The following is a 26,597-nucleotide window of genomic DNA, read 5'->3' on the forward strand; positions in this document are numbered from 1 at the left end:
AATTGGGGGTTTATTGAAATCAATCCAAATTTTGAATTTAAAATTTCACCGGATCAAGGAATCGGAACCGAAAAAACCGGAACCGTAGCCGATTGCATTTATAGGCCCCTCACTTTGGAACCGCGAACCGTTATTCAAAAAGTTATAATAATGGAAACCGATACCAGTATCCTTTATTATTAGTGCCAAAAAAACCAATTATTTTTCGGTTCTCTGTTGTAGGCAGTGGCTGGATCCAGAGAACCTTTTCAGGGGGGGGGCACATTGTGTATATAAAACTTATTTAACTCCATCCCCCAATTACGGTTACGGAGAACAGATTGTACGCACAATTTTAGAAGAATAAGTAATGGAAAGTAGAGAATGTAATGGATTTAAAAGCGTACTTTTTGACTTTTCGTCAAGCCTTTTTGACTGGTTGTAGGTGCTACACTGTGTGAGAGAGAAATTCTTTTATATTGATTTTTTTTAATTCGGTTCTGAAGTGTTGATTTAACATTAAGGGTTAGGTACTGGATATCATTATTAATGATAAAATATTATGTGCAAGATGGGTTGGGTTAAACGTAACCCTGCTCATGGCCATTTTACGTACTTATCACAAAAGTCGGTGTCCAAGTGCAAACTTGACCGTACTAAAGTTCAGGTAATATAAAATATTTTAGAGTACCTATAACTATGATACCGAAACTACAGATAACTGAATCAAAAACAGTAAGAGGGTTGTTAAAGGTGCGAAGAAAGCAATAGTTAGACAATGGATCATCATTTACTTTGCAAGGGATGTAAATCTCTATTGCTATTGAAAATACACGCACGCACCCAATCTAACGTTGGCCGCGCACTTGTGATTTTTTGGCGCAGTGGTTGGAAAATTGTAATCGCGAAATAATTATTTGTACAGCTAGTTTTGAAAGTGATACTTTTTTTCATGAATTTGTAGTTTGATTAATGAGGGCGAAGCCCGAGTGAATCAAGCAAAGTCATGAAAAAAAGACACTTTCAACACGTGTTGTACACGAAATTTTTTTGCATAGTGATCCTTAATACCCACAATTGCATAATATCATTGACATTCGCCATTTTTTGTGACTCAACAATTGAGCTATTGGTCATAGGCAGGACGAAACGCCATGGACATGTATATAGTAAAAGTCGTTAAAAAAAGTACCACTTTCCATACGATTTTTGGTCAAAAAAAGTCCGGTAATTTGACAATACAAAAAATAATTTATAGGGGCGCACGTGGCGACTAAATGATCGCAGTGTTCAAATGAATTCTGTTTAAACAGCTTGCGCGTTAGCTTTATTATTACGAGCGAAGGCGTAATTGGATTTATTGTTGCGACTAAACAGTCGTGCGGGAGAAAATCGCCAGTGCGCGCCTAGCCTAAACATCGAGTCCAAATTGTCATTAAAAAAGTGGCAACAACGCGGAACTCTTTAGGGAATTTTCAATTATTAAGTTCATGTTGGTAGCAGTGTCCATTTGCTTCTAGAATTTTGACAAAATTTTGGTCTTGTCTATCGACGACTGAGAAAATGTCTGTTCTGTAATGAGTTCATAAAAAATGTGTTTAAATTGTACAATCTAAAATACTGCAACTTTTGAATAATTAATAAGTTGTGAGAACATTATGTCGTCGTTGCAATTTGTTGTTCACCCTTTGCCGGGAAGTGAAGAACAATTTAATGACAGGTAAACGTTGTCTGCAAAATTTTCTTAAGATTTCCTCCATTACTTATTGCGTTCAATCTTGTTGTACTTCTACGAATCGTTATTGTGTACATTTGCTTAAATTTTATTCAGTTACTAATTTAAAACTACCCATTCTAATGTTGTTTTCACATGGACTGAATTGTATACAAAACAAGCAATGTGAATGTATTCACAGTAATAGAGTACTGTACTGAGTAGCCCTCACAATTGGTTCGGTCGTTAGTCCATTTGAGCCTACTGCAAGCACGCATGGTATCACTAGTCTGTTGTAGTTTGAGCAAGCATCATGAAACCAAAATTGTGCATTGGTGTCAAATTAGATTTGGACCAATGCACATTAGACAAACTGTAATCTGATTTGGTAATTTTATTTCAACAGATTGCGAGAAGTGGCGGAACGATTAAATCGCTTCGGTCAAACATCACACGCAGCCTTCGCAAATCTACGCATCGGCGTTAAACGTATAGCCCTCGGACCGGCGCACATCGCTATACTGTTGGAAGATGGACGAATTTGTCGCGTTTCATTTAGCGTAATATCTGATCGACTAGATCTCAGTAAAAATGATCCTGTCAAGAGGTAAGTTTAAAAAAATGTTTGCAGAGTTTGTATTGCTGATATCTCAAGGGTGCTATGTCAACTATAGTACTATGCAGTTTCTTTTATTTATGAATTGGGGGGAGTATTGGGATCTAGGCAAAATTGGGAATCTTTAAATGTGAGATAGAACAGATCCACACATGGTTTTTGAAAATGTGAAAGTTTCAACTGTCAGAATTTTCAAAAACTAATTTTGGAATTTGGTTTTAGACAAAGAGATGCTGAGAAACTATGTGTATCAGGTCTTATTATACAAAATACGTGAAACATGTATTACAAATAAATCCTCCTTTTACTTTGAATTTTGGGAAAATATTCATTGGCTAAAACATTAATTATGAACTGTGAGTTTATGAGCTGTTTTCAGTATGATACTTGCAGCTTGAATGGTCCATCGTAGTTGTAATAATCAATTTGTTAATTTCGGGTAAAAGACATTCATACAACTGATCTTAAGTGTTCTTTTATGCAGACCTGGCAGCGGCGGTGGCGGGGGTTCGGGCGGCGGAGGTGGAGGAGGAGCAGGCGGTAATAGTGGCCCTAGCGGTTCGAGTAGTAACAAACCACCGGGCAGCGGTCGACAAATAAATCGTACACGAGCTCGAATAATGAGATCTTCAAATACCGCCATTAGGGGCAGCAACCACGGAGGTTGGTCTTGATCCACCAATTTCTGTAAATTTACTGTGGTTTTCAGGTAGCAGAGGTGCACCTGTCATCATAGGAACTAGCAGTGGGGGAAGTAGTGGACGACCTATGGTGACGGTACCTGCACCTTACGTTCCAGAGGAATTAGTGACCCAAGCGCAAGTTGTGTTGCAAGGAAAAAGTAGAAGTCTTATCATTCGAGAGCTACAGGTATGGGTTGGATCATTGACGTAACGTGTCTGATATTTTTTTTGTATATAGCGCACCAATTTAGACGTAAACTTAGCTGTGAATAACCTATTATCTCGTGATGACGAAGAAGGTGAGGAAGGTGACGACGCAACAGACTCTTACGTGCCAGAAGATCTTATATCACTTCTGGATGGGGGATTCCATTCGGATCATTCCGTTATTATTGACGCGGACGCCATGTTCTCTGAGGACATGTTCGGTTATTCCGGGATAAGAAAGTAAGAAAATTAATTTTTTTGCAATTTCTGTCGATTTGGCCGTTTTTGTCTCTTTCTTTTTTATTTGCTTGTGTGTTCTAACTAACCTACATCGGCGATGTTTGACTTTGCTCAAACAAAGCTTTTTAAACAGTCGGGGCACTAGCGGCAGAGGACGCTTGGCAGATCGAGACGCTCCACCTTCGAATTCAAATTCTGGAGATCGAGATAGGGATAGTTTTTCACGATGGAGGGACCGACAGTATTTTGGACCGAGACGGTGGCTGGAGAGTGCTTTGAGGGATAGTGGTTACGAGAAAGATTCTGGTACGATTTTAACTGTTAGGCCAGTCAAATTATACAAAAAAAGCAAAGGTCGCAAACGTGCAGGTATTCACAATTTTTTATATGTCACAGGTAACTTATATGCAAGCTCTCAAAAATCAGACATGAGAACTGTCTGATTGGATGGCAAACATTTATTCCAAAACACAATGAAACACAATTAAAACAAAATCCGTGGAAGAAACAAAAGCTTACAAAGCTTGTTTCAGCATATTACCCCGCACGCAGACGGCCAACAAATAAAATAATAAATCTTAAAGTTACTTAGTTTTGTTAATAATCCAAATAATCTGGTCGTACTAAGTTTTGCGATATAAGGCGCACTTTATCAACACACAGACGCTGACGTTTCACTTTTTCTTGACGAATAAAAGGTCAAATCTTTGGGGGCTGTTCTGACGGTAGAAACTTTTAATAACCTTTAGAAAAGGCCAAGCTGTACTACACTGGCTTCCTTGTATGCAATTCTTCTTTATTTCTTAACAGCGATAAAACACATGGGTTAATTAATTTTCGCCTCATTTCAACGACCAGATGTGTCTTCTCACACCTGATCTAAATTACATAAACCACAAAGGCGATGAAATTTAAAGAAAAATCACGTATCTACATTTCTTAGAAGAAAAACAAACACTGAAATACAATTTCAAATAAAACAAACCAATTCTGTGCTTATTTTATAAAAAATGTACGTAATTGTAATAAATTGAAATATTCTCATATACAGGATATTTCATCATTATTTTTAGATGTTTAGATCAAAATAACGTCTACATGATGTTGTTTACACAAAGTAAAGACGGAAAAATTTTAATTTGTTTAAAGTTGCTTATAATGATCTAAAATCTAACCCGTCGATATTTGATGGGATTACCAAACCATGTCCAAAAAACTGTGATCGCAATAGCCACCTAGATCATAGTTATTTATGCTCAGAGATAAAATGTCACTTTACTTTTCCACTGTACTGGCATTAAATTTTCCGTAATTTATAACTAGGTGCAAGAGGCACAAATTTATTGCCTATAAAATCTTTACTGTATGCAAGTAAACACAAAGGTCCCAGTAAATTGATTTTTACTTTCGCTTAAGCATATTAATATATATTAATATGGTGGCCCTAACAGTGTGACAACACCTATTGAACAAATTTCCTGGAAAATGGAAAATTTCTCCAATAGGTATTCTTGCACGATTGTTGTGTTGCGTTGTGCGCAGGTGCACCATCCTGTTGGAACCAACAGCGTCCAACTTTTATTTTTTTTTTGTATGTGCTGTATATCGTATTTGTAATAAAAAATGCTACTCAATGCAGCATACTTTTTTACGGGCCATATAAAAAATATTGCATTGCAAGTCTCATATTTTCTCTAATTTGAACGTCGTCATGTCTTCTATGTTTGGACACAGTGTATCGTAATTATTACTAATTGGCTGCCATTTTTTTGTAATCAGTATTTTTTCACAAAAAATTGCAAACATTCACACAATACATAATTGAATGATAAAAAAAACTGTATATCAATAAAACTTATAAAAATAGGAGTTTCATATAACACAGACAAAGTCGAACAAATAATAGCACAACTCTTCCTGTAATAAAAAAAAACATCTTTGACATTTTTGCTTCCCATGAATATTTGAATTTCGGTGAGAAATTGATAGATAAACATTGGTTCCTATGTTTGTTGACGGAAACAGGTATCTGTATCAGAAACAGGTTTGTTCATTAAAATCAGCTCTATTCAGTAGAAATAGGTCCGTTTAACAGAATCAGGTTCGTTTAACAGACCTCTTTCTGTCAACTAACACAAGAACAGAATCGAATGACCTTGAACTACTCAAATTTAATTAAAAAATGTCATTTGAAATCTCAGAGCCTGCAGAGGAGAAACTGAACATAATATGGAAACTACTTCATTCTTACATGCATTAGTTTCATGTGTATCTTATACTAGGTGGCGCGAAATTAATTACCCTGTCGGAAGATGGTATTTTTGCAAAACGTCAACCATATTTGACATTTGTGAAGTAAACAGCTGCAGTATACAAACAGGCAAGCGTTTAGGCGCTTGACTCGAACACACTGGAACCACTTGAGACCTTGTAGAGTGTGGCTGTGGTTGCCGATGTCGTTAGAACAATGAAACAGCAACCAGACGATGGGCCATGCAATTGGGCATCACCAGAAAGGCGCTACAGCGAATTTTGGTGAAAGAATTTCGGCCATAACCAAAATTTTTGTTTTATAAAATCCGTGTATGAATTTGTGTTTAAATACGGTCATTGTTACTCGCGATCCCTACGGGTCCGTAATTAATTCTTAATGCCGGAATTGGATGAATGGGGTTGGTAAGTGTGTGGTTTCAACAAGACGATGCAACTGCACATACAGCACGAGTCACAATGGATATCGTGATGGAAACGTTTCCTGGTCGCGTAATCTCCCATTTTGGTGCTTTGGCATGGCTAGTAAGATCGCCTTAGAAGGAATTCCTTGGGGCTATTTGAAGCACCAGACAATTGCAGCCCTTAAGCAGAATATTCGACAGACATGCTAGTTATCAGTGGAAATCTCTGGGAAAAATGATATAAAACGTGCACAAATGTTACTGGCTGCAACGACTTAACTGACATCTTTTCCACTTGAAAACAGACAAAATTCTAAAGGTCCAAATAAAGACTTACATTACTCAATTGTTTTGTTTATTTAGGAAAAAAGTTATTCAAACCCAAAATTGGATGACTAATTTTGCGCCACCCTTTTCATTATCGTCTCTAAAAAAGAACTACAGATACTTTCATATTATTGACTCCAGTAGTATGTTAAAATGGACCTTATCCTAATAACAGAAACGTTGATACCTGCGCGTTTGCAAAAAAAAAAAATCAACCGATACAAATCTCATCCTGACCTGACCTTTTTATTAACAGATAGCAAAAAGAAAGACGCCGCTAGTCCCTTATGGATATCGGACGATTTAGAATTTTGGCCCGATTCATTTGGGCGTTTTACTCAGATTGCGGCACTGTATAGTGAGCTAATTGCCCTTTCAACAACTGGACAGATCTATCAGTGGCGCTGGAACGATTTAGAACCTTACAAGCATCCAGATGTAAGAAATTTGCCGGCATCGAGGAAAAAATTAATTAAATTAATTGCAGAATCCCAATATTCACCATCCGAAAGCGCAATCCCTCGGTCTTTTAGGCGAAAAAATTATACATCTCTCCGCTTGTTCGACACGGTGCACAATTGCGTCGGATAACGGTAAAGTGGCGACGTGGCTGGACGAGTTGTTGGCGCCTGCTTCAACGAAACTGGAGCATGCAGCTCAAGCGTACACTGAATTTCAAACGGATCGAATATCAAGTTTGCATACATGCCCATTGTACACTGTTGCCAGATTGGAAAGTGGTTCACTATATTGGTGGTACGTGCACTTTACACTCGCCCAATTAGATTTTTATCAATTTCATTGCAGGGGTGTGTTACCGTTCACTCAAAGGAAACGCTTGTGGGAAAAGTATCGTACTAAATGCAGAAAACAACGTCCCTCGACTAACCAACCTGACATTATCACTGGATCGCAAGTGTGTATGAAAAATAGTCCGATCTATCATCCTGGTGCGATTGCGTTTACCATCGCGGCGGGCGTGCCAAAAGTTGGCCAGTTACAAAATTCGGCATGGACTCTAAGCGACACTTGTACTTTCAAAATAATCAATACACAAATTGTCACATCAACTGCTTCAGAAAAAACACGCGACAGTGCGACTCCCGGAACGAGTGGACTAAGTAAGTCGTCTCCTTGTTATTTCCCATGTTGACAATGATGCTTAGGTAATTTATCGACAAAAAATTCAAATAAAGAAACTGCAGACAGAATCGATATGCCTCCCCCACCTTCTCCTGCTTCAAGCACATGCAGTGACACGGGTAGCATAACTAACAGTCACAGTAAGAACAGCCTGTTCTGTGTTGGTGGATTATACTTACTTTCTTTATAGAACGTCAGAAAAGGATGACGGTCTCTGGTACAGATGCGGCCAATGACCAACGAAAGGACGAAGAGGAATGGTTGCTAAGAGATGTGATTTTCGTTGAAGATGTCAGGAGTGTACCGATCGGTCGCGTGTTAAAGGTAGATGGCGCATATGCGGCCGTTCGTTTTCCAACCAGTCACTCTAAAGATCGAGATTCGAAAGATGCCGACGATATTTGGCAAGACTGTAGATTAATGCGGAAGGACGATTTGCAGGTAGATAATTGTGCGGTTTTGCATTGAATAAAAATTACATAGGAGTTCAAAGAATTGACAATTAAATTTTATATTAGAGGAGAAATGTTTTGAACTTCTGTTTATTTTTTATTCGATGATTTTAATTCACGTCCACTCACTTTATCAGGTGTTAAAGTCCTCCTCGACATCTCGCGTGCCCGATTGTTTTCAACGCACTCCAAGACGCATTCAAATTTCTGAGTCGAGCGGTCAAATTTTGACTATAGCGATCGACGGTCAGGGAATCCACGCGATTGTTAGATCTGGAAATAGATTAAGTTATGTTATTTACAATATCAGCAGCGGACGCGTCGAGCAAGAGAATCCGTTCCCTAGCGATACCGCTTCCTTTATGGGTTTATATGCACAAAATATTACACTAACCTGTCCCGGAGAGGTAAGAATAGACACGATGAGTGCGCATTCTCAAGCCATCTTTTTAGAGTACCGAGTCAGTATTAATACTACGAGATGGGAATAGTACAATATATCCGTTAGCGAAAGATTGTGCCGACGCAATTCGTGACCCTGTACCTCTCGATCTACCTCCGATACGATGCATCGGGACGGGGACTATCGCTTTAACTGGAACAGCGCAAAATTTGAAAAATCAAGTGGCCATAGTGGTTTTAGCGTTAGATCAGCAGATATTAATGCCCAAAATTTTGCGATGCGATGTGGAAGGCACCCGACAAATACTCGCACAATTGGAAGTTGACTCAAGTAAGTTACATACATTGTGTGTAAGAGATTTGTAATAATAATAATAATATTTATTACTGTTAACATGTCGATAAAACATTTACAGAAGTGAAAAGGAACAACACAACATTTATACATTCATGTTAAATTACACATAAATCACAGTCTTTAAATTCATTAATAGTATAAAATGCGCCTTCAGTAAGGAATTTTTTAATTTAGTTTTCAGGTTATTGTACGGTAAATCCCTGGTCTGGACAGGCAGCAGGTTAAAAAGCTCAAACGAAATATTTACAAAACTTCTGTGAGTTTTTTGTAATCTGTAATGCTTTAGATCAAGATTACTACAATTTCGTGTATTATAACTATGTATATCGGACCTTACACAAAGTTCATTGATACGAATCTCAGCATATAGAATACAGTGTAGTATAAATATGCAAGGAAATGTCAACAATCTGAATCTAATAAACACATTTTTGCAATCTTCTCTATACTGCAGATTGCCTATAATTCTAATAGCATGACGTTGGAGAGCAAATATTCGTGTTGCACTTGTACAATTACCCCAAACAATGTTACAGTAATATACTTGTAAGTGAGTCTCAATCACTGATAAATACACCATATGTAAAATATTAGGGGAAACGTTTTCACATAAACGCCTTAAGAGAAATATGTTATCGGAAATTGTTTTGGCTACTTTACTAACATGTTCCTTAAACGTTAATTTCGGATCAATGTTACAATAATAATAATAGTAATGTGTCTTTGTTAAATGTATTTACAAATACATTTAAAGGTGAAGATTAATTACAGTACCGGAAATATAACAAAAAGAAAAAGAAACTATTGCAACATAGTTGGTCTTCCACTTAACCCGTACTTTTAAATTAATAAAAAACAAAAATCTGAGTGGCAGCATAAAACTCAAATTGTAAATGTTCACGTTCGGTATACTACATAACAAATACTAAATTAATGGTTTTATATTCTCTCCAAAAGACTTTTTTCCAGTCTTCAACAGTCCAATTGTAGAGTTGTCGAGCCCAAATTAATCGTTTCTTTTTATAATTCCTCTTTCCCCATTTTAGCAATGTTATTGACTGAAACTTACCAGAAATAAGTTTTTTTTTGATTTGAACTTCTCTACAGGTAGAATAAAGGCAGATGAATCAAGTAAGATCGACAAATAAACATTGCATTCGGTTGTTCTATTCCAGACAACTTCAAAATTTAAATTATTATTCATAAACTGGCCAGCTGGGTATCAAGAGTAAAACTGAAGAAAGTAGTTTACATTAAATGGTCATGATTTTCTTCAGGAAAAGGGTTACAAACAACGATAGACCGGTAAGGCGTTAACTAGGTTTATCAGGGAATAAACTTTTAAATTTTATCCAATTTCCTTTTTATCGGCCAATAACTGGATGGGTGAATACTTTTGAGCCATAGTGTATATAGAAAAGGAAGATAATAGGAAAAAAACTTTCCAAATTTGGATGTATTGTGCTAAATTTGGAAGTCTGTTCTAAATGTTCCCCATGTTTCCCATACCTAACCATTTCAACTCTTTAAGTTTGTATGAGACGTGCTCACACGTTCTAATACCCAATATATCTTAGACAGCTGTTTTGCAATCTTTGAATTTTTTGAAAATAAAAAGCACTAAAAATGCAAATTTTGATATTTAGACTTTTTAGGTAATATTGAATGCTTTGATTTCTATCTTTTCAGACTGATGTTTCTGAATCGATGACTAAAAGTGTTGTAGAATTTTTCGAATCGATCATTTTTGATTTTATGTTTTGGCGGGCATTACACAGCTATTATGGTTAATGGGCCAATCCAGTCCTCTATTGATCTGCTGGGTCTCTGTATGTGTTCTTCTTGATAATTTCTAGGGCATGATGTTTAATTGTACTTTTAATCACAATAGCCGTTTCAGATTTCTCCATCTACATGACGTTTACACAAACATTCAGATTTCTAGATTCTATTATACTACCATAGCAAGGTTAAAGTTTGGGCACGGTAAATATCCGGCCCATTGGTATCCTAGACTCCCCAAACTGTGATTGCGGAGATCCCCAGGGCGACTTGAATCATCTGTTTTTTAGTTGTGTTAAGCGTGAGGCCAAAATTAGAAACCTATTAGAAAAGCTAAGCGAAAAAGGCGTAGCCTTTCCCATAAATATCACGACCTTACTACATAGCTGCCGTAAACCAATCTACGATGTCATCATTGATTATGTAAGAGCAATTAGACTAAAACTGTAACTATATGTGCGTCCATAGTATTGTAACCGTTACATTCATCTGTGTCCATATCCTTACATGTATTTGAACCTTCCGTGGCCATCCTATGTGTGGTACAAAGTCGCACTGATCGGCCCCTGTGCGTGAAATGTTAAAACCACTGTCTATCCCTAGTTTGAGATAACTACATCGTAGGCAAAATGGGCATGACCCCGAAAAGCCTTATTAAAAAAAAATGACGTTTACACAACAATATTTAAAACCATTTTCGAAATATTGCCTTGTAACGCTTTAAAAAAACACCCTGTATTATGAAAACATTTAGTAAAGCTTAATATCCTCAGCCGATCCTTCCACACACCACAATCTAGAATCAAGATTTTCATAAGTTCATAAGTTTGCACGCACGTCATAGGTGTATTACAAGGATGCTATATAATATAAGGATTGCTCGATCCCTATACTTGTAATGTTGCCCGCGTTTAAGTCATATGTGACGTCACCAACGGACCTGGCTGTCAGAATTGACAGTTATAATTTGCTAAGTTGTCAACGTTTTTGCATTAGCGTTATAACTGGGTGTGTAAAGCCCCATTCAGATAGGTGGTAGTGCAGTGCTGTTGCGGTGCGGTGCCTTTGTATAAAAGTTTGAAATACGTATATCCATATGACAATTCACAATGACATGTGCAGTGCAGACGAATTGCAGCCGCGTGCCGAAAGTATGTAAACTTCAAACTTTCTGCACTACCGTTAGCAAGCACCAATAGAAGCGCAACATATTTGTCGTGGCGATCTGTCAAAGCAAATTTGCTGCTGCTGATTGGTCATACTTGTGTAGGCGGGCCAATTTTGCGGTGATTGTGAAAGCAAATGTCAACATGACAGCACCATCCCGCACCGCATAACAAGGCAACAGCACCGCACTACCACCTATCTGAATGGGACTTAAGTGTTCGCTATATTGCAACAAAAATGCTTGGACGCCGGCGTGCAGTATTGGACTGTAATAACAATTTGGGGTAGTATTCACATTTTACACTCAACTGGCGCTCATTTTAGCCAGTGTCAAGAAGAACGTAGAGAAATCGTTATTTTAAAATGGACAAAGTTTAAATAAACTGATTTAGCTGCAATTTCCAGGGATGATGAAGAGTAAGAAAACAAAAAACGCAGGATGAAATGGGTTCACCACATTTTGAGTATTGGAAAAACCGAAGGAGAATTTGTAGAGTTGTAGTGTAGACGAGGAATGACAAGTGTTTCTAATTTAAATACCTACCTATATAACATCCATTTGGACGTATTAGTGCCCCTTCTTACCAGGCATTTTTTGAAGCGGCTGGTAGCGTGACCCCTTCACACGGTGCGATTTGCAGCGCCACAAGTAGCACGAAGCGATTTTCAGAAGCGCCTTTACGCAACAAAAGCGCACGTACCAATAAGGGGCGTCGTTTTTTTTTAAATTTGTGTCTGGTTTGAGGAGAGTTGATTTACTTGTGTATCATTTACCTTAGTAAAGAGCGTACATATTTGTGTACTGATATTTTGTATATAAAGCTAAGTTTGTTATGTTTAAGATTGTTATTACTGGTATGTGGGGGTTGTAGTTCGACTTTTGAAGGAAGGTGGAGCCGTATTAGGCAAAACACTTCATATTGTGTGGTAAAAACCATTGTAACACGGTGTGGCAAACTCCCAAATTATAACAGAAATTTGCAATCGATAGAACAGAATAAATGTGTAGGAAAGCATACGAACAGTGCTGCATTGTAGTTGGTATACCATTACACCAATGATTCTCTATGATCATTGGATCATTGCAACTTTTGATGTATATAATCTTACTTTTCATCATGTTTTTTGGCACTAACAGCATTTGTACTTTCTATTAGATACAGGGTATCTCATTTCTATCTTGAGGGAAGTATCGGATTCGAATTCGCCTTTAATGTACCTTCTTCTTTGCCAACACAGCATTTTGTATAATCTCATAACGCGATGTACTTTGTTAATACTGAAACATAACAAATAACAGGTACTACAACAATAAAGGTTTGTTTTATGATTTAAAGAAAAACCACATATTAGTACATCTGTACTAATATTTTTTTAATTTTCAAATTAATATTAATAGATATTTGATTATAGTAGGGTTTGTACTCTTTGAAGGGTATACATTTAAGAAAGGAATAATAATAGATCCTCACTGGGGTAGGGATTATATTAAAAATTTACGTAACCTAACGTGACACTCCACACTTAAAAGTATTATAATGCATATTCTTATACAATCTTCTTACAGAGGTTTTCAGAACCAGAGCTGGGACTAGCAAATTGTACTCGAGTACTGGGTACTGGGTACTTGCAGTAAGAGAGCAAAGAGTACAGAGTACCGAGTACTTTACTCATTGCACATCCCGCCGAGTACAAGTACTCGAATTTCAGGATTACTTTTTTCGAGTACATACGTAGAGTAAAGTATTTCTCAATCATATCACTCTTCACCTTCCCGTTCATGAACACGAATTTGATTCATTTTAATTTTTGGTGTGATTCCCGCTACAAACGAATCAAAAATCAATTCAACTAACAAGAAGTTCAATATGAAAATCTGATCATGAGTCATGATGATAGAAGGGCAGCAATATAAACAATATCTTGGGTAGTTATTTCCGTTTTGTTTTTAGACATATTTTAAAATCATTAATTTGTCTATACCTTTTTAACCTAGTTTTTAACAATGAGTAAATCTACCTTTACACTACCATACTTCTCATGTGATTTGTCATATGATAAGTAACAAGCATTTAGATTTGTGTTTACACTATACAATTTTTGGTATTATGGCTGTCATAATAATAATAATAAGTTTATAATAATAAGACAAATCATAAGGAAATAATATGGAAATAATACGTAAATCGTGGAATAGGGATGTTTCTATTTCTGCATGACAAATGACATGACTTATTTTAAATATCCAAGTGATCCCGCCCTTCTATGGTTACTTTTCGCATTTTGCTGTTGTACTTCATGTGTAAAAGCTAAATACTTGAGTAAACCAGTAAACTTTTGATTATATCATTGATTATAGGTGTGTATAATCAATGATTGTTGGTATATTACTAATGAAAGAATAAATTACATAAACAATAAATCGAGCAATAAATATTTACGAGTATATTAGTATTTGGTTGTCTGGTTATAGTGGTGTTTTCAGACACACATTGTCAAATAGTGTCTTGATTGGTAATTAACTCTTCAAATGTTTGGGGTAATCTTTCTAATAAGTGGTACACTCATCCGTGTAAAATTTTTAGAGCTAGCGGGATTTTCATACTTCAATTGTTTAAATAGCATTGTAGTTATTCCAAGGCCTTTATCTCGCCTCTATAACCATTTTGTTGGTTATTTTTCTTTTCTGCAATTGTCTTCGCTTCAAAACAATATTATAAGATGGAGATTTGGGATTGTATAATATTTTCCATTTTTAATTTAAATTTAGAGAAGTTATAGGTTTCGTAACTTCTGGTATTAAAAGTCATATGAAAAACCTGTCAAGTGTAAAGTAAAGCATTAAAACTCATACGAAAAATATGTTGGTAGTAAATATCATATAAAAAATCATGTGAGATATATTATAGTGTAAAGGTACCTAAAACAATTCACAAATTCCCTATCCGGTTTGTAATCATACTTGCAAATTAGTCAGCGTTCTTTATCTATGCTTGAGACAATTGACAACGGTGATAGAAAATATGCCCCTGGCCATGACTCATTTACCTCAAATGCCCAAAGCTCAAGTCTTTAAGAAAACACAATTGGTGAGTGTGGGTTGTCAATTGTAATGTAACATTTTTGTAATGCGCGTTTTGGAATAAAGTACTTGAAAAAAAAGTACCCGCATATTTATGCGAGTATCGTATATTTTTTATTCAGTGTACGGCGGGTACGAGTAACGAGTACTTTATGTAAAATGTATTCCAGTACAGGGTAAAGAGTACCCAGAATGTACTTGGAGTACAGTATTAGAGTACTTGTACTGGAGCACTTCCCAGCTCTGTTCAGAACACTATCTTATTTAATCACAATCCCTTTGCAATTAGAAGCATAAGTTTAATCAAAACTTTATTCCAGAAACCAATCCATCTGCACTCCAGAATGTTCTAATGGAACGATGTGATGGTAATCGTAATCTTTTCCACGCAATAGTGAATATGTGCACTCCTACATCAAATAAGGAAACTGACAATGGTACACATAGATTTTTCTAGAACCATAAAACATAACCTAACTTGTTACTTACAGAAACGAATAATGTTCCCGCATCCAATTCGAACGCCGGTCTGGAATGCATAAATGTGATAACTAACGCTCTAGGACCTAGATCGGTTTCTTTACGAGAAATGATGCGGCGAGCAATTCGCAGTGAACGAGACCTTAACAACTCAAATTCGATTGATCAGCAACCGTATGTTCAAGAAGATCATTTGCCAACTCCGAGTTGGCCGCCGGAAACTTTTGACGTGGCATCGGGCGACGAGGACAGTCTTATGGGCCTCAGCAGTTGTACAACTAATAAAGGTTCTACCAACTTGAATAATGCACCAATTAATGTCACTGTGGATCCGGCAGAACGCAGAAATAACGCAATGCAAATCCTGTACACCTTGTTATACGATTCGACTGTCCTAACTCCGCATCTCGTTGAATTACTTTCTGCCAAGTAAATATTATGTAAATTAAATGATATTAATCGCTTTACGAATAATTTTCAGAGATGCCCAAGGTCAAACTCCTTTCATGCTGGCGGTGTCTACACGTAGCTATCCTGCGGCCTTGCAAATTTTCGAACGTATTACACAATTAGGAACGCAACAAGAACAGAAAGAAATGATTTTCCCGACCGGTTCAAACCCAGACCATTCGCCTTTGCACGTTTTGTGTTGTAACGACACGTGCAGTTTTACTTGGACCGGAGCCGAGCACATTAATCAAGACATCTTCGAGTGTCGCACCTGTGGGTTAACCGGCACACTGTGTTGTTGTACGGAATGCGCGCGAGTTTGTCACAAGGGTCACGATTGCAAACTTAAGCGTACGTCCCCTACTGCTTATTGTGACTGCTGGGAGAAGTGCAAATGTAAAGCGCTTGTTATGGGCAACCAGGCGGTTCGTTATGAGTTGCTGACGCGACTTGTAAAAGACACAAACTTGGTTGTGCTGCCCAATTCTCGGTAAGCTTCAAACTAGAATCCTTGCTGCTATTAGTATGTTCAGAATATGTTGCGAGTTTGATGAGACAATCCCACGTAAAAAAAACGTAAAATTGTTATCAGTTATTGTGGACTTCCTTGGTGGAGCCCTTTCTTCTTCACACATTTGTACAATAATGCCAGATTCACATTTTCGTCTATACTGTATTCATTTTAAGAAGGTAGCGGTAGAAAGCATAGGGAAGCTTTGACCTTCAGTGTGATTGGTTAAAATACAAGTCAGTATTACAATGAACCATAAAACGACTGGTGAATTTTGTAAGGTGGTAGTTTATGTTGCCAACTAAACTGCCAAAGTGTCATTAGTTGTTATTGTCAAAGATTTATTTCTGTTTGCAGTGCTGAATATTTGTACTATACAATAATTTGGTCCTGTTTTATATTTTTCCTGTGTGTGTTTATCTTCAAACACAGCGCCATCTACTACCTTCTTATAATGAATGCAGTATACTAATGTTTATAAATTATGAAACACACTTTTATGTGTGCATATTCGATCTGGACTGCACTGTTTTGTATTTAATTAAATCTATTGACTTTGGTAAAAATGACAGGGTAGATTATCTAATAAAAAGATAACCTTCCTATTGATCAAGTCACCTTAGTACATAGATATTATTTTATTTAAAATACGAAAATCGATGGCTATATGAACATACTATCCATATTATGTTATGGTAATTAACTTTCACTTTCTTTATCATGTAATTTTAGAGGGGAGAGTATTTTGTTGTTTTTGGCGCAAACTGTTGGACGCCAAAATCAAGAACAACGTCAATATCGCGCTGCTCGTCCTAGGACCGCCTCGGCGAATTCTAGAAATAAAACGCCATCCTCTGACAGTAAGTGTTGGCCTTCTAGTTTTGGTTTAGCTTGCATATTAGTTTTAGTCGAATCTGATATGCCGGAACACGACTTGGAACCGCCCAGATTTAGTCGTCGTGCTTTAGAATGTTTACTGGGAGATTGGAAAGCGGTGCATAGCATGGTTATGTCGGGTGCGAAAGAGGACAAGGAACCTTTAAGTGACGATCAACCCTACATTGCTAATCAAACGGGAGCTACACTTTTAGACAAATTTACACATTATTTATTGGTTAAATGTTACCTTGAAGTATTAGAGGTGTTAATCGAGACGCTAGTAAGAGAAATGAAAAAGGGAGAGCCAGAACATAAAGAATTTGCCACGTCAGTGGCGAGGCGATTTGTTAGATCTGTGGTTAGGATATTCGTCATATTTAGTGTGGAAATGGCACCTAATTCTACAAGACGTCGAAGGTTGTTATATTTCACTTTAACTCAAATTAATTAGTTATTTTTAGTAATGTGAATGGGTACAATTTGCCGATAAGCAAGTGTAAGCGTGTGTTCCGCTCAATGGTAAAGGTGTCAATCGAGGAACTATGCGAAACCGCTGATTCGTTGATAGCGCCTGTAAGATTGGGGGTGGCAAGACCAACGGCACCATTTTCACTAGCAACTTCCATCAATGAGATAATTAATGTAAAATTATATTTGTTTTGGAGATGGCGAGGTTCATTGATTTTTTTTTAGGGATCTGAAGAGCTGTTCCTTGTCGACCCTTTGGCGCCCATTGGAACCCGTCCTTCTGTAAATCCGTCGATTTCTGAACCACTACCGTTTTTGGGAGAGTCTGTGCGAAGAGCAGGTTCGGCCAGAGATCTTGACGATACCAATGACGGCGAAAGTAAGTTATTCTAATCTAGGAGTAACAATCTACTGTGTATGAGACTGGAGCATATCACGGCTGTAACAAAATCTCCATCTCCATGAATTGAATTCTACGGCTAAAATTAAAAAAATGTAATGTTGTGATACATCAATATGATCAGGAAAAAGAATGCAAAAAAATGACGTTAACATGTACAGGGTGTTGTATTTAAAAAATACCAACTTGGAGTCAAATCAAAAACGGTGGTCAAACACTTTTTTTTGGCCACGCCACTGGATTCTACGTAAAAATCTAAAATAGGCAGTGTGTACTTGTTTTCTATGTTGCATGGGTAGGAAGATATGATATCCCAAAAAGTCAAACTTTTCATTTTCACCCTGTATCTCAGAAACAAACATGGTGAGTCACTGCTGACTGTGGTATTAACGTTTTCACAAAAAAGGGGAACAGGGTTGCGACAGTTTAAAAACGAAAGTGTCTATCTTTAAAAATGGGACACACAGTACACACATTTTTCTATACAGGGTGGTGACTTGCGTAGCGCATCATAGGGATTTCAATGTAAAATTCATAACATGGGATTATTGGCTCCCCAAATTATCTTAGAGCAAAAATGTATTAAGGTTTTTTGTAGAATAAATTATTTTACGTCAATCAACCGTATTAGTTTTCAATTTTTTGCATAATAAAGACGGAAAATTGGAAAAATAAAATCCCCATCTTTTTCAATAATCTGTGATGAAACGATGCGCAACAAACAATTCTCATAGACGTGTGCGAGCCTTTTTTTTTAAACACAACACCTAATTTTTAAATGAATTTGTTCCATATTTTAGCCACTCACTGTATATACCGTCCTCGGATTCGCAGGCGTACGCCACTGACTACAATTTGGAGTATCTGATTGGTAGCAAACTAATTTTAGATACCAAGAAAGACTTCTTGTTTCTTGAACAAAATTATATATTCAGTATTCCACATAAAATTTCCACCATGTATATCGTATTAAATGTTTATTGTTTTATCTTAATATTTGGTATATTTTTAGTCTTAGGGTAAAAAAAATGGCAAATCTAAACCTTTAATTGCAATTCAAATTATTAGTGTGAGAAAACCTGGGTCTCTTTACCTTAATACTGGGTGTTCATGTATTCATGGCAGCCAGTATATATTTTTTCAAACTTTGAAGGCACCTGGCAAAGTATAGGGGCCCACTAAACGATCTGGTTTATTGATTTTTTCGCTCTTTAAATATTAAATTTATAGGTAATAATTTGGAAATACCGTAAAAAATTCTATCCTATCCTTTAAGAAATCCGCCTCAAGCCCTGCTGGGAATTCTTGTAATTTCAAGCTCTTGGGCTTGAGGCTTTCAAAGCCAATCCTTCATATAGTTTTGGATTCGGCCCTACAAAAAAAAGTTGTAATTTTTTATTTTTATGTGAAAAAGTGCTCTAAAAGATTGCATAGGTTTCATTACATTTACAAATTTTGGAAGTTGTACAAAACACTCATTTAATTCTATCTTGTTTGGTATAACAAAAAATTTGAACTCCCAATTTCTCCGCATGGTCATTTTAATTAATAAATTGAATTTAATGGACAATTCCAGTAAATATACAGAGTGTTAATTAATTGAGTGTCAATAATACAGGGTGTGAATCCTCGGATGATAATAATAATAATATTTAATTGCCCAACAATTTAAAGAGAAAAGTTTATATCAACATATATGTCTTAAAACTCTTAGTTTTTGAGCTATGGGGTGTTAAAATTTTAAGTGAGTTTTTTAATCATTTTTTGTTGTACATTTTTTTTTTTAATTTTCACCAGTGACGTCCGTAAGGGGTGTGAATTGAGAATTTTATTTATTAAGTTTAGGACATATCTTGATATAAACTTTTCTGTTTAAAATCACCCAAGGATTCACACCCTGTATTATTGGCACTTAATTAACACCCTGTATATATGTGCAGTATCTTTAAGTAAAACATGTTATGAATTAGGCATGGCAATCGATAACGATGACGATAACGCATCAGAGCATGAAGACAATGCTGCCGAACACGAAATTTCCATCTCTGTAAGACAATCCTCACTTAACGTCGGAGAATCGTCGGAAGCTCCCGTCGATCAGCAAGAAAGCAATGCGGTTCAAGGCGAAGATAGTGACCCCGAGCTTGATTTGTTGGCTGAAACGGAGTCGGACAGCGACGACAATCACAGTAATCAAGATGCAGCGTCCGCACAAAGATCGGTTCAAACGGGAGCAACCGCCGGGTCTGACACAGGTTTTAAACATTGCACCCGAAATGTGATTTTTTCACCCATTATTATTGTAGGTATGCTGTTATTCCCCGAAGATGATAGCGGAGAATCGAGTCAACAGGAAGAGGAAGAAAGCGAAGCCGGCGAAACAGACGAGCAGGACACCGAAGATTACACCTTAACGGATGAACAGCTCGAGCGTCGCAGGTATTACTGAAATTTTCATTTAATGTTATTAGGCTTGGATTTGCAACCTTTTTTGTTTTGTTTTTTTTTTATTTTCGCATTAGTCAATTTGAGTAAACGAAAGATAGTTGCATGGAAGCCTTTAACTTTCTTGAAATTTGATATGCTTCTTTTGCTTTTGTTATGGTGATAAATTTTGGTTCTCTCTATGAAAGAAGCCGTTACAGCAATGTCACCGGACATGGCCAACGAAGTAATTTAGCGCCCCAAAACATGCAGTGGGCTATACGCTCGCGTGAAGCTAGCAGATCGACGGGCGTGCGGCTGTCCGGCGGATCTAATCTTGTTTTTATCGATCCAAGTTCTCTTAGAAGATCCACGGCGGGAAGTGCGACGGTAGCTGCTAGTACCGAACCTGTAACAATGGCAACGACTGCTAGTTGTTTAGCTAGAGCATTCGGTATGACATTAACAAACTGATTTGTTTTTGTGCTCTGTGTGAGATTAATAATTTCTTTTAGGAATTGTTATTAGACAAATTTCCGATTTATTATCGCTGATGCAAGATTTGCATATTATGCCCACTTCATTTGCTCACTTGGACATCTCTCAGGATGATATTTGTAATGTTCAGGTCAGTTTAAATGTGCCGACGGTGTATATGGGATTTAGATAGTTTTGTAGATTTATCTCGAATTCCGACTGAAACCGACTTGGGATTGGTTACTAACAGTTATGGATGCCACTGAGGCTCAGTTGAGATTTGGAGCTTCCCTGACTCACACAGCCGACCCGACGCATCCTGCCCATCCACTACACAGCTCGGGGGTGCATGTTGGAAGTAAGTGTTCACATTAAAAGTTTGTACAGACTAATTTTATTTATTCTCAAAGCTCCACCAGTAGTAAGAACGAGTCGTAGCCACGCCATATCAGGATCAACAAACACGTCGAGTGGTACTCGCATTGTTGGTTTCAGTTCGAATGTGGACGGAAATCGTTCCAGGCCAGAAAGAGACAGTAAGAGATCACATGTAACTGATTTGCTTATAGTAACATTCCTTGTATAATATAGATGTCGATGCACATTCAGCAAGAAGGGAATTTTTATCATACTGTCTGTCTTTGATGAGAGCTCACAACAGCGAACATTTAGATTCGTTGCCTATATTAGATGTATCTGCCTTAAAACATGTTGCATATGTTTTTGATGCCTTAATATATTACATGCGTTCGGGTTCGTCTGAAGCAGTCGAAGGTGATAGCCTTAGAGAGGGGTTACCATTGCCCCCATGGAATGATCAGGTAAATATAATTCTTTTTCTCAAACTGACAAAATACACCGTGTTTAAAAATAAATATTAAGTTTTAACTTTTTAAGGCTGCATATAGTGCTAGTGTTAAAAAACTTCCACAAAGAGTGTTTTCTGTATCTTCAGTTTGAGAAGGCTAGGTTATCTCTGGAAGTCCATAAAGGATAACGAAATATACTTTTGGTGTAGCATTCTTTCCATTTTTATATCAAAGTAGCAGTATTACTTTCATAAGTATTGGGAAACAGTTTCAACTGTCGCAGTCTATTTTCCTAAGAAACTTTGATTGCGCTTGTCTGTTTTATATTAAATATTAACGTGTCAATAGCGCAATATTAGAAAATGGTCCAATTCGTTTTTTTCAACATTTTTAAAAATATAAAAAAAACGTAAGACAGCAGTCATTTATACTAGAATTTTGCATTAGATTATGTTGTTAGTTTTTTTTACATTATACGGTAAGTTGTGCCTTATTAAATGGAAGATATACAGGATGTTTCTAAATATGATGTGCTAAATCTTTGGATTACTTTAAGATCAAAAGTTCATATAAACAAATGTCCACAAACACTTCTTTAACCAATCTACAGGGTTTTATAATTTCACCATACACTTCACAATTTACCTTTAATGTATAAACATATCCAAATACATACAAGAATTTCAAAACTGATAAAAGATTATCGAAATAAAACCAGGGCCAATGGACCATTTTAGAAATTTTACTTTTGTTTATCTAATTAGCAAAAATTAATTTTCTTCTCAATAAGACTCGCAAGAGACCAAAAAGTTTCTATACAGACCAGAAAATTAATTTCTTATTTTTCAACCTACCGAAAAAAATTTCTGAAAATGGAACATGCCCCTTGAAAAAAACATCGCCCTGTAGATTCTTATTACCATTTACATGTCCATGTTCAATGATATAAGGTAATCCATAACTTATATTAACGAAGATTTTCATCCACGAACTTATAAATTAAGATGGACTGCTGATCAAACAGTTGCATAGAGGTAGAAATGGCCCTAGCATGGGCGCTGCCATGATGTGCACATTTTAGTTATTTTCTAGGGGAATTTTCCTAGTACTCAAGTTTTGAGACTATTGCAGCCTTGGAAAATGACATGTGTCACAGTAATTTATTTAGAAAACGTGAGGTTAATTGGTGACAACAAGCGGATTTTTATAAACACTTATACACTTGTCACTGTCACATGTGGAGTGCACACGCTTGCATTGTAGGTATAGCTACTATACACGGTGTCCATTTTTCGAGTGCCACTATGGGGATCTCACTTATCTGAGAGAGATAGAAAGTTGGTTAAATGGGGGCAAAGTTGCAAATTTCCGTGCTGAATAAGAATCTGAAAAGAAATTTGAAATATCTTCAATACTTTTGAAGATATCACAAAAAACGAAAATTTCTGATTTTCGTTTTTATTTTTTTTATGATAAACTAGTCGTAGTAGACATTTCTAATTAGCACATTATTCGGACACTTTTTAATGGAGATTTCAAATATGGCATCCTGTTTTTAATTACGTTCAAGATGACGGAGAAACACGTGGCAACTTTAGTTTTTCTTATGGGCGCCATATTGAATTTTGACATTTTGGGATTACGTCTTTTTTTCTCTTTACAACGTTATATCACACATAGTGGTTCAGTATCACATTTTTCCTAAAAATACAATTTTTAATTTTTTGAGAAGAGTGCTTTGGAAAAACAAAACGTTCTTTTGTTATCAACAAAAGTTTGACAGTTTGATCCATCTGTCTGGTTGCAGCGTTGTCAGAGAAGTAGAAATTCGATTTTCATCTCAACCGCTTGCAAAATTACCTGCTCATATTAATTGGGCCTATCACCATATTGCTGTCTACATCTTTTAAAAGAACCATATTCGCCCAAGTGCAGCAAAGAAAAATACCTCAAACTAGGTTGTTGCCCCTCTGGATAACGCTGCAAAGTATGTTGCAGCAGTCATGTGGGCATTTCGATGAGAAGTGTAGTAAATTTGGATCATATCTCTTTGATCTGCACTTGAAAAAGGCATTTTCGCAATACAACTAGCATAAACCTAAATGACACTACATGAAATAAGTCAACCTTTTGTTCACAACAAAAGAACGTTTTGTTTTTCCAAAGCACTCTTCTCAAAAAATTAAAAATTGTATTTTTAGGAAAAATGTGATACAGAACCACCATGTGTGATATATTGTTGTAAAGGGAAAAAAAGACGTAATCTCAAAATGTGAAAATTCAAAATGGCGCCCATAAGAAAAACTAAAGTTGCCACGTGTTTCTCCGTCATCTAGAGAGTTATTAAAAACAGAAAGCCATATTTGAAATCTCCATTAAAAAGTGTCCGAATAATGTGTTAATTAGAAATGTCTACTACGATTAGTTTATCATAAAAAAAATAAAAACGAAAATCAGAAATTTTTGTTTTTTTGAGATATCTTCAAAACTATTGAAGATATTATTTGGAATGTCTTTTCGGATTCTTATTCAGCACGAAAATTGGCAACTTTGCTCCCATTTAACCAACTTTCTATCTCTTAAGATCTGTGAGATCCCCATAGTGGCACTCGAAAAATGGACACCGTGTATATGTCGTAGTCTTTTAGTGAAATCCGTCATTTCACAAAACGCCTAGTGCGAGGCCTAGTCATTTAGTGAAACGCTGAAAATTTGTACGTGTGGGGTAATTTCCCTTCCCCTTCTAGATCGATAAGGATACCATTTATCGATTTCCAATGGGAACGGAATCCAATCGCTTGGCCCTGGAAAGTACACTACCACAGTTTCATATAAATGACTAAAAGACTACGACATATATACCACAGCTGACTCGTCCATAAGCTGATCCGCCATTATGGAGCCCACTGACAAACGCTTGCAAAACGTTATTGTCTTGATCATTTAAAGAAAAACCATTGATGTTTTTAACATTTATTAATGCATCAAGGTAATTAAAGTAATATTTTACACATTAAACAGTTTTCCTATGCACAGGTTTGGACTGTCAGTGGGCTCCAAAATGGCAGACGAGTCTGCTACATTAATCGAGTACTGTAATTATTGTAGATGAATATCATTAACGTTTTACTGCCACGAATTTTTAAAATTAGTTCACATATTTCCCGTCGCACTTCTTTGCTTGGCGGCACTGTAACATAATTACTGCCGGGCAAAATGAATGATGGATTACTCGATTACTTGAACATTTTGCTCAAAGGACATTTTTATTTATTTGTCAAAACCTTTTCATTGTTATAACATAAGCTTTTATGTGACTTTTTTATATTTGCATTAAATGTTTAATGTATTGTATCTCCTTTATTAATCAAGTAGTTAGGTGTTAAGAATGTTTTATGCTTTATTATATTTTCTTTCAAAATATGTAAATATATACAGGATGTTCTAAATCATAATGCTTGATTATTTCCTAATTTGATTTTTGTAATTCTACGAAGAATTTAACCAATTCTTAACCCAGTAAGTTAGCAATAAACAGGAAATTAGTTGGAACGGACTGTATTGCTACCACAACTGTTTCCTTTATTAGATTGAAAATATTACTGTTTCTAGGATGAAAATGAGAATGAGGAAGGTGAAGAGGATATTCCTGTGGCAATGGAAACTGAATCTTTAGACGACCAGGACGTTTCAAATTTGGCTTCCCTATCTAACACGCTAAATTCCACCAGTGCCTCTCCTCACAGCAGCGGGAAGGGACGAAAACATTCTTTCTTTCAGGTACTTGCCCTTCTTTTAACCTTTGTTTTGAACAACTCCTTTTAGCGATCGGAATCAACACTTTGCTTGGGATGTCCTCCGCCCGATCCATTTGAAAGTACAATGGCAGAAGCGCTACCACTAGCCGATCAGCCGCATTTATTACAACCGAACGCGCGAAGAGAAGATCTGTTCGGTATCCCTAAGCAGCCAATAACTCTATCGAGTACTGGTGGGTACACAGGATGTGCAATATTTTGGCTTTAACTTTGTGTTCCAGGTTCAACTTCAAACAATCCATTAGGAACTCTTCCCACATGCCTTGGACTTTCAAGTCGTTCTTCAGATTATGTTATGAGCAATCCAATCAAAGCCAATCAGCCAATTCCGTCCTCATTTAATGTGATGGGTCCCAATCCCCTGTCGTACCCCTCGAATTACAGTTTTGACCATGACAGCAATACCGCTTTTGATCCTAACCCACCGGATGGCGACAGTGATATGAAAGTTGACTCTAAAGATGAAAGTGCGATTGTAAATAATGTGACATGTGATAATACTATACCGCAACACGTAGAAACAAATAAGACTTCCATTCGAAATTATCAAAACTTTGAAACTTTATTGGCAGCTGTTAGCAATGAAACTTCAGCAGGTTAGTATGGCGCGATTAATGGCGCTCGTTAACGCTACATCTGTTGTAGAAGTACACGAAGATCGACCTCAAGATTTATCGTGCAATAAAGACCAGGTCGGATTCGGTCAGGATCACGATTACAACTCCGATACTGAACGTAACGACACAAGAGCCCTACCTTCACATTCTTCGGTCATATCTCCTAGCTTATTGGCGGCAGTTGGACTCGAACAGGGGCTACCCGCATCACGACCTCAAATTATTGTGTCTCCACGTAAAGTTGCACTAGACGATAACACTACCCCAAACAACAATGGAATGTTTGTTACCCCTCCTAATTTATTAACGACTTCTGAGACCAATCAAGAATTCGAAATACAAAAGTCATGTATCAGCAGTCCCACTTCCAACAGCAGTCGTAGTCCCTCGAAAAGCGTTATCGTTCGTGCGGGCACCTCTATGGTAAGTTGGAGTTC

General features: G+C 36.8%; 1 protein-coding gene across 1 annotated transcript in view; it reads left to right on the forward strand.

The window, feature by feature from the left end:
- Positions 1–1,500: 1,500 nt before the first annotated feature.
- Positions 1,501–26,597, forward strand: part of LOC116170996 (E3 ubiquitin-protein ligase UBR5) — a 37,100-nt gene continuing 12,003 nt past the window's right edge. The window contains 31 exon segments of the mRNA XM_031487607.1: positions 1,501–1,699; positions 2,100–2,300; positions 2,794–2,972; positions 3,019–3,179; positions 3,231–3,439; positions 3,561–3,745; positions 6,698–6,879; positions 6,929–7,197; positions 7,249–7,562; positions 7,608–7,724; positions 7,775–8,025; positions 8,174–8,443; positions 8,490–8,769; positions 15,148–15,264; positions 15,319–15,736; positions 15,789–16,247; positions 17,001–17,128; positions 17,177–17,564; positions 17,609–17,789; positions 17,841–17,994; positions 19,986–20,270; positions 20,322–20,454; positions 20,649–20,893; positions 20,955–21,067; positions 21,118–21,274; positions 21,327–21,452; positions 21,508–21,737; positions 25,338–25,505; positions 25,551–25,716; positions 25,765–26,139; positions 26,189–26,583. Coding sequence (XP_031343467.1) covers positions 1,638–1,699; positions 2,100–2,300; positions 2,794–2,972; positions 3,019–3,179; positions 3,231–3,439; positions 3,561–3,745; positions 6,698–6,879; positions 6,929–7,197; positions 7,249–7,562; positions 7,608–7,724; positions 7,775–8,025; positions 8,174–8,443; positions 8,490–8,769; positions 15,148–15,264; positions 15,319–15,736; positions 15,789–16,247; positions 17,001–17,128; positions 17,177–17,564; positions 17,609–17,789; positions 17,841–17,994; positions 19,986–20,270; positions 20,322–20,454; positions 20,649–20,893; positions 20,955–21,067; positions 21,118–21,274; positions 21,327–21,452; positions 21,508–21,737; positions 25,338–25,505; positions 25,551–25,716; positions 25,765–26,139; positions 26,189–26,583 — 6,918 coding nt within the window. The 5' untranslated portion in view covers positions 1,501–1,637.

Source organism: Photinus pyralis, unplaced genomic scaffold, assembly GCF_008802855.1.
Source record: "Photinus pyralis isolate 1611_PpyrPB1 unplaced genomic scaffold, Ppyr1.3 Ppyr1.4_LG5, whole genome shotgun sequence".
Lineage (NCBI taxonomy): Eukaryota > Metazoa > Arthropoda > Insecta > Coleoptera > Lampyridae > Photinus > Photinus pyralis.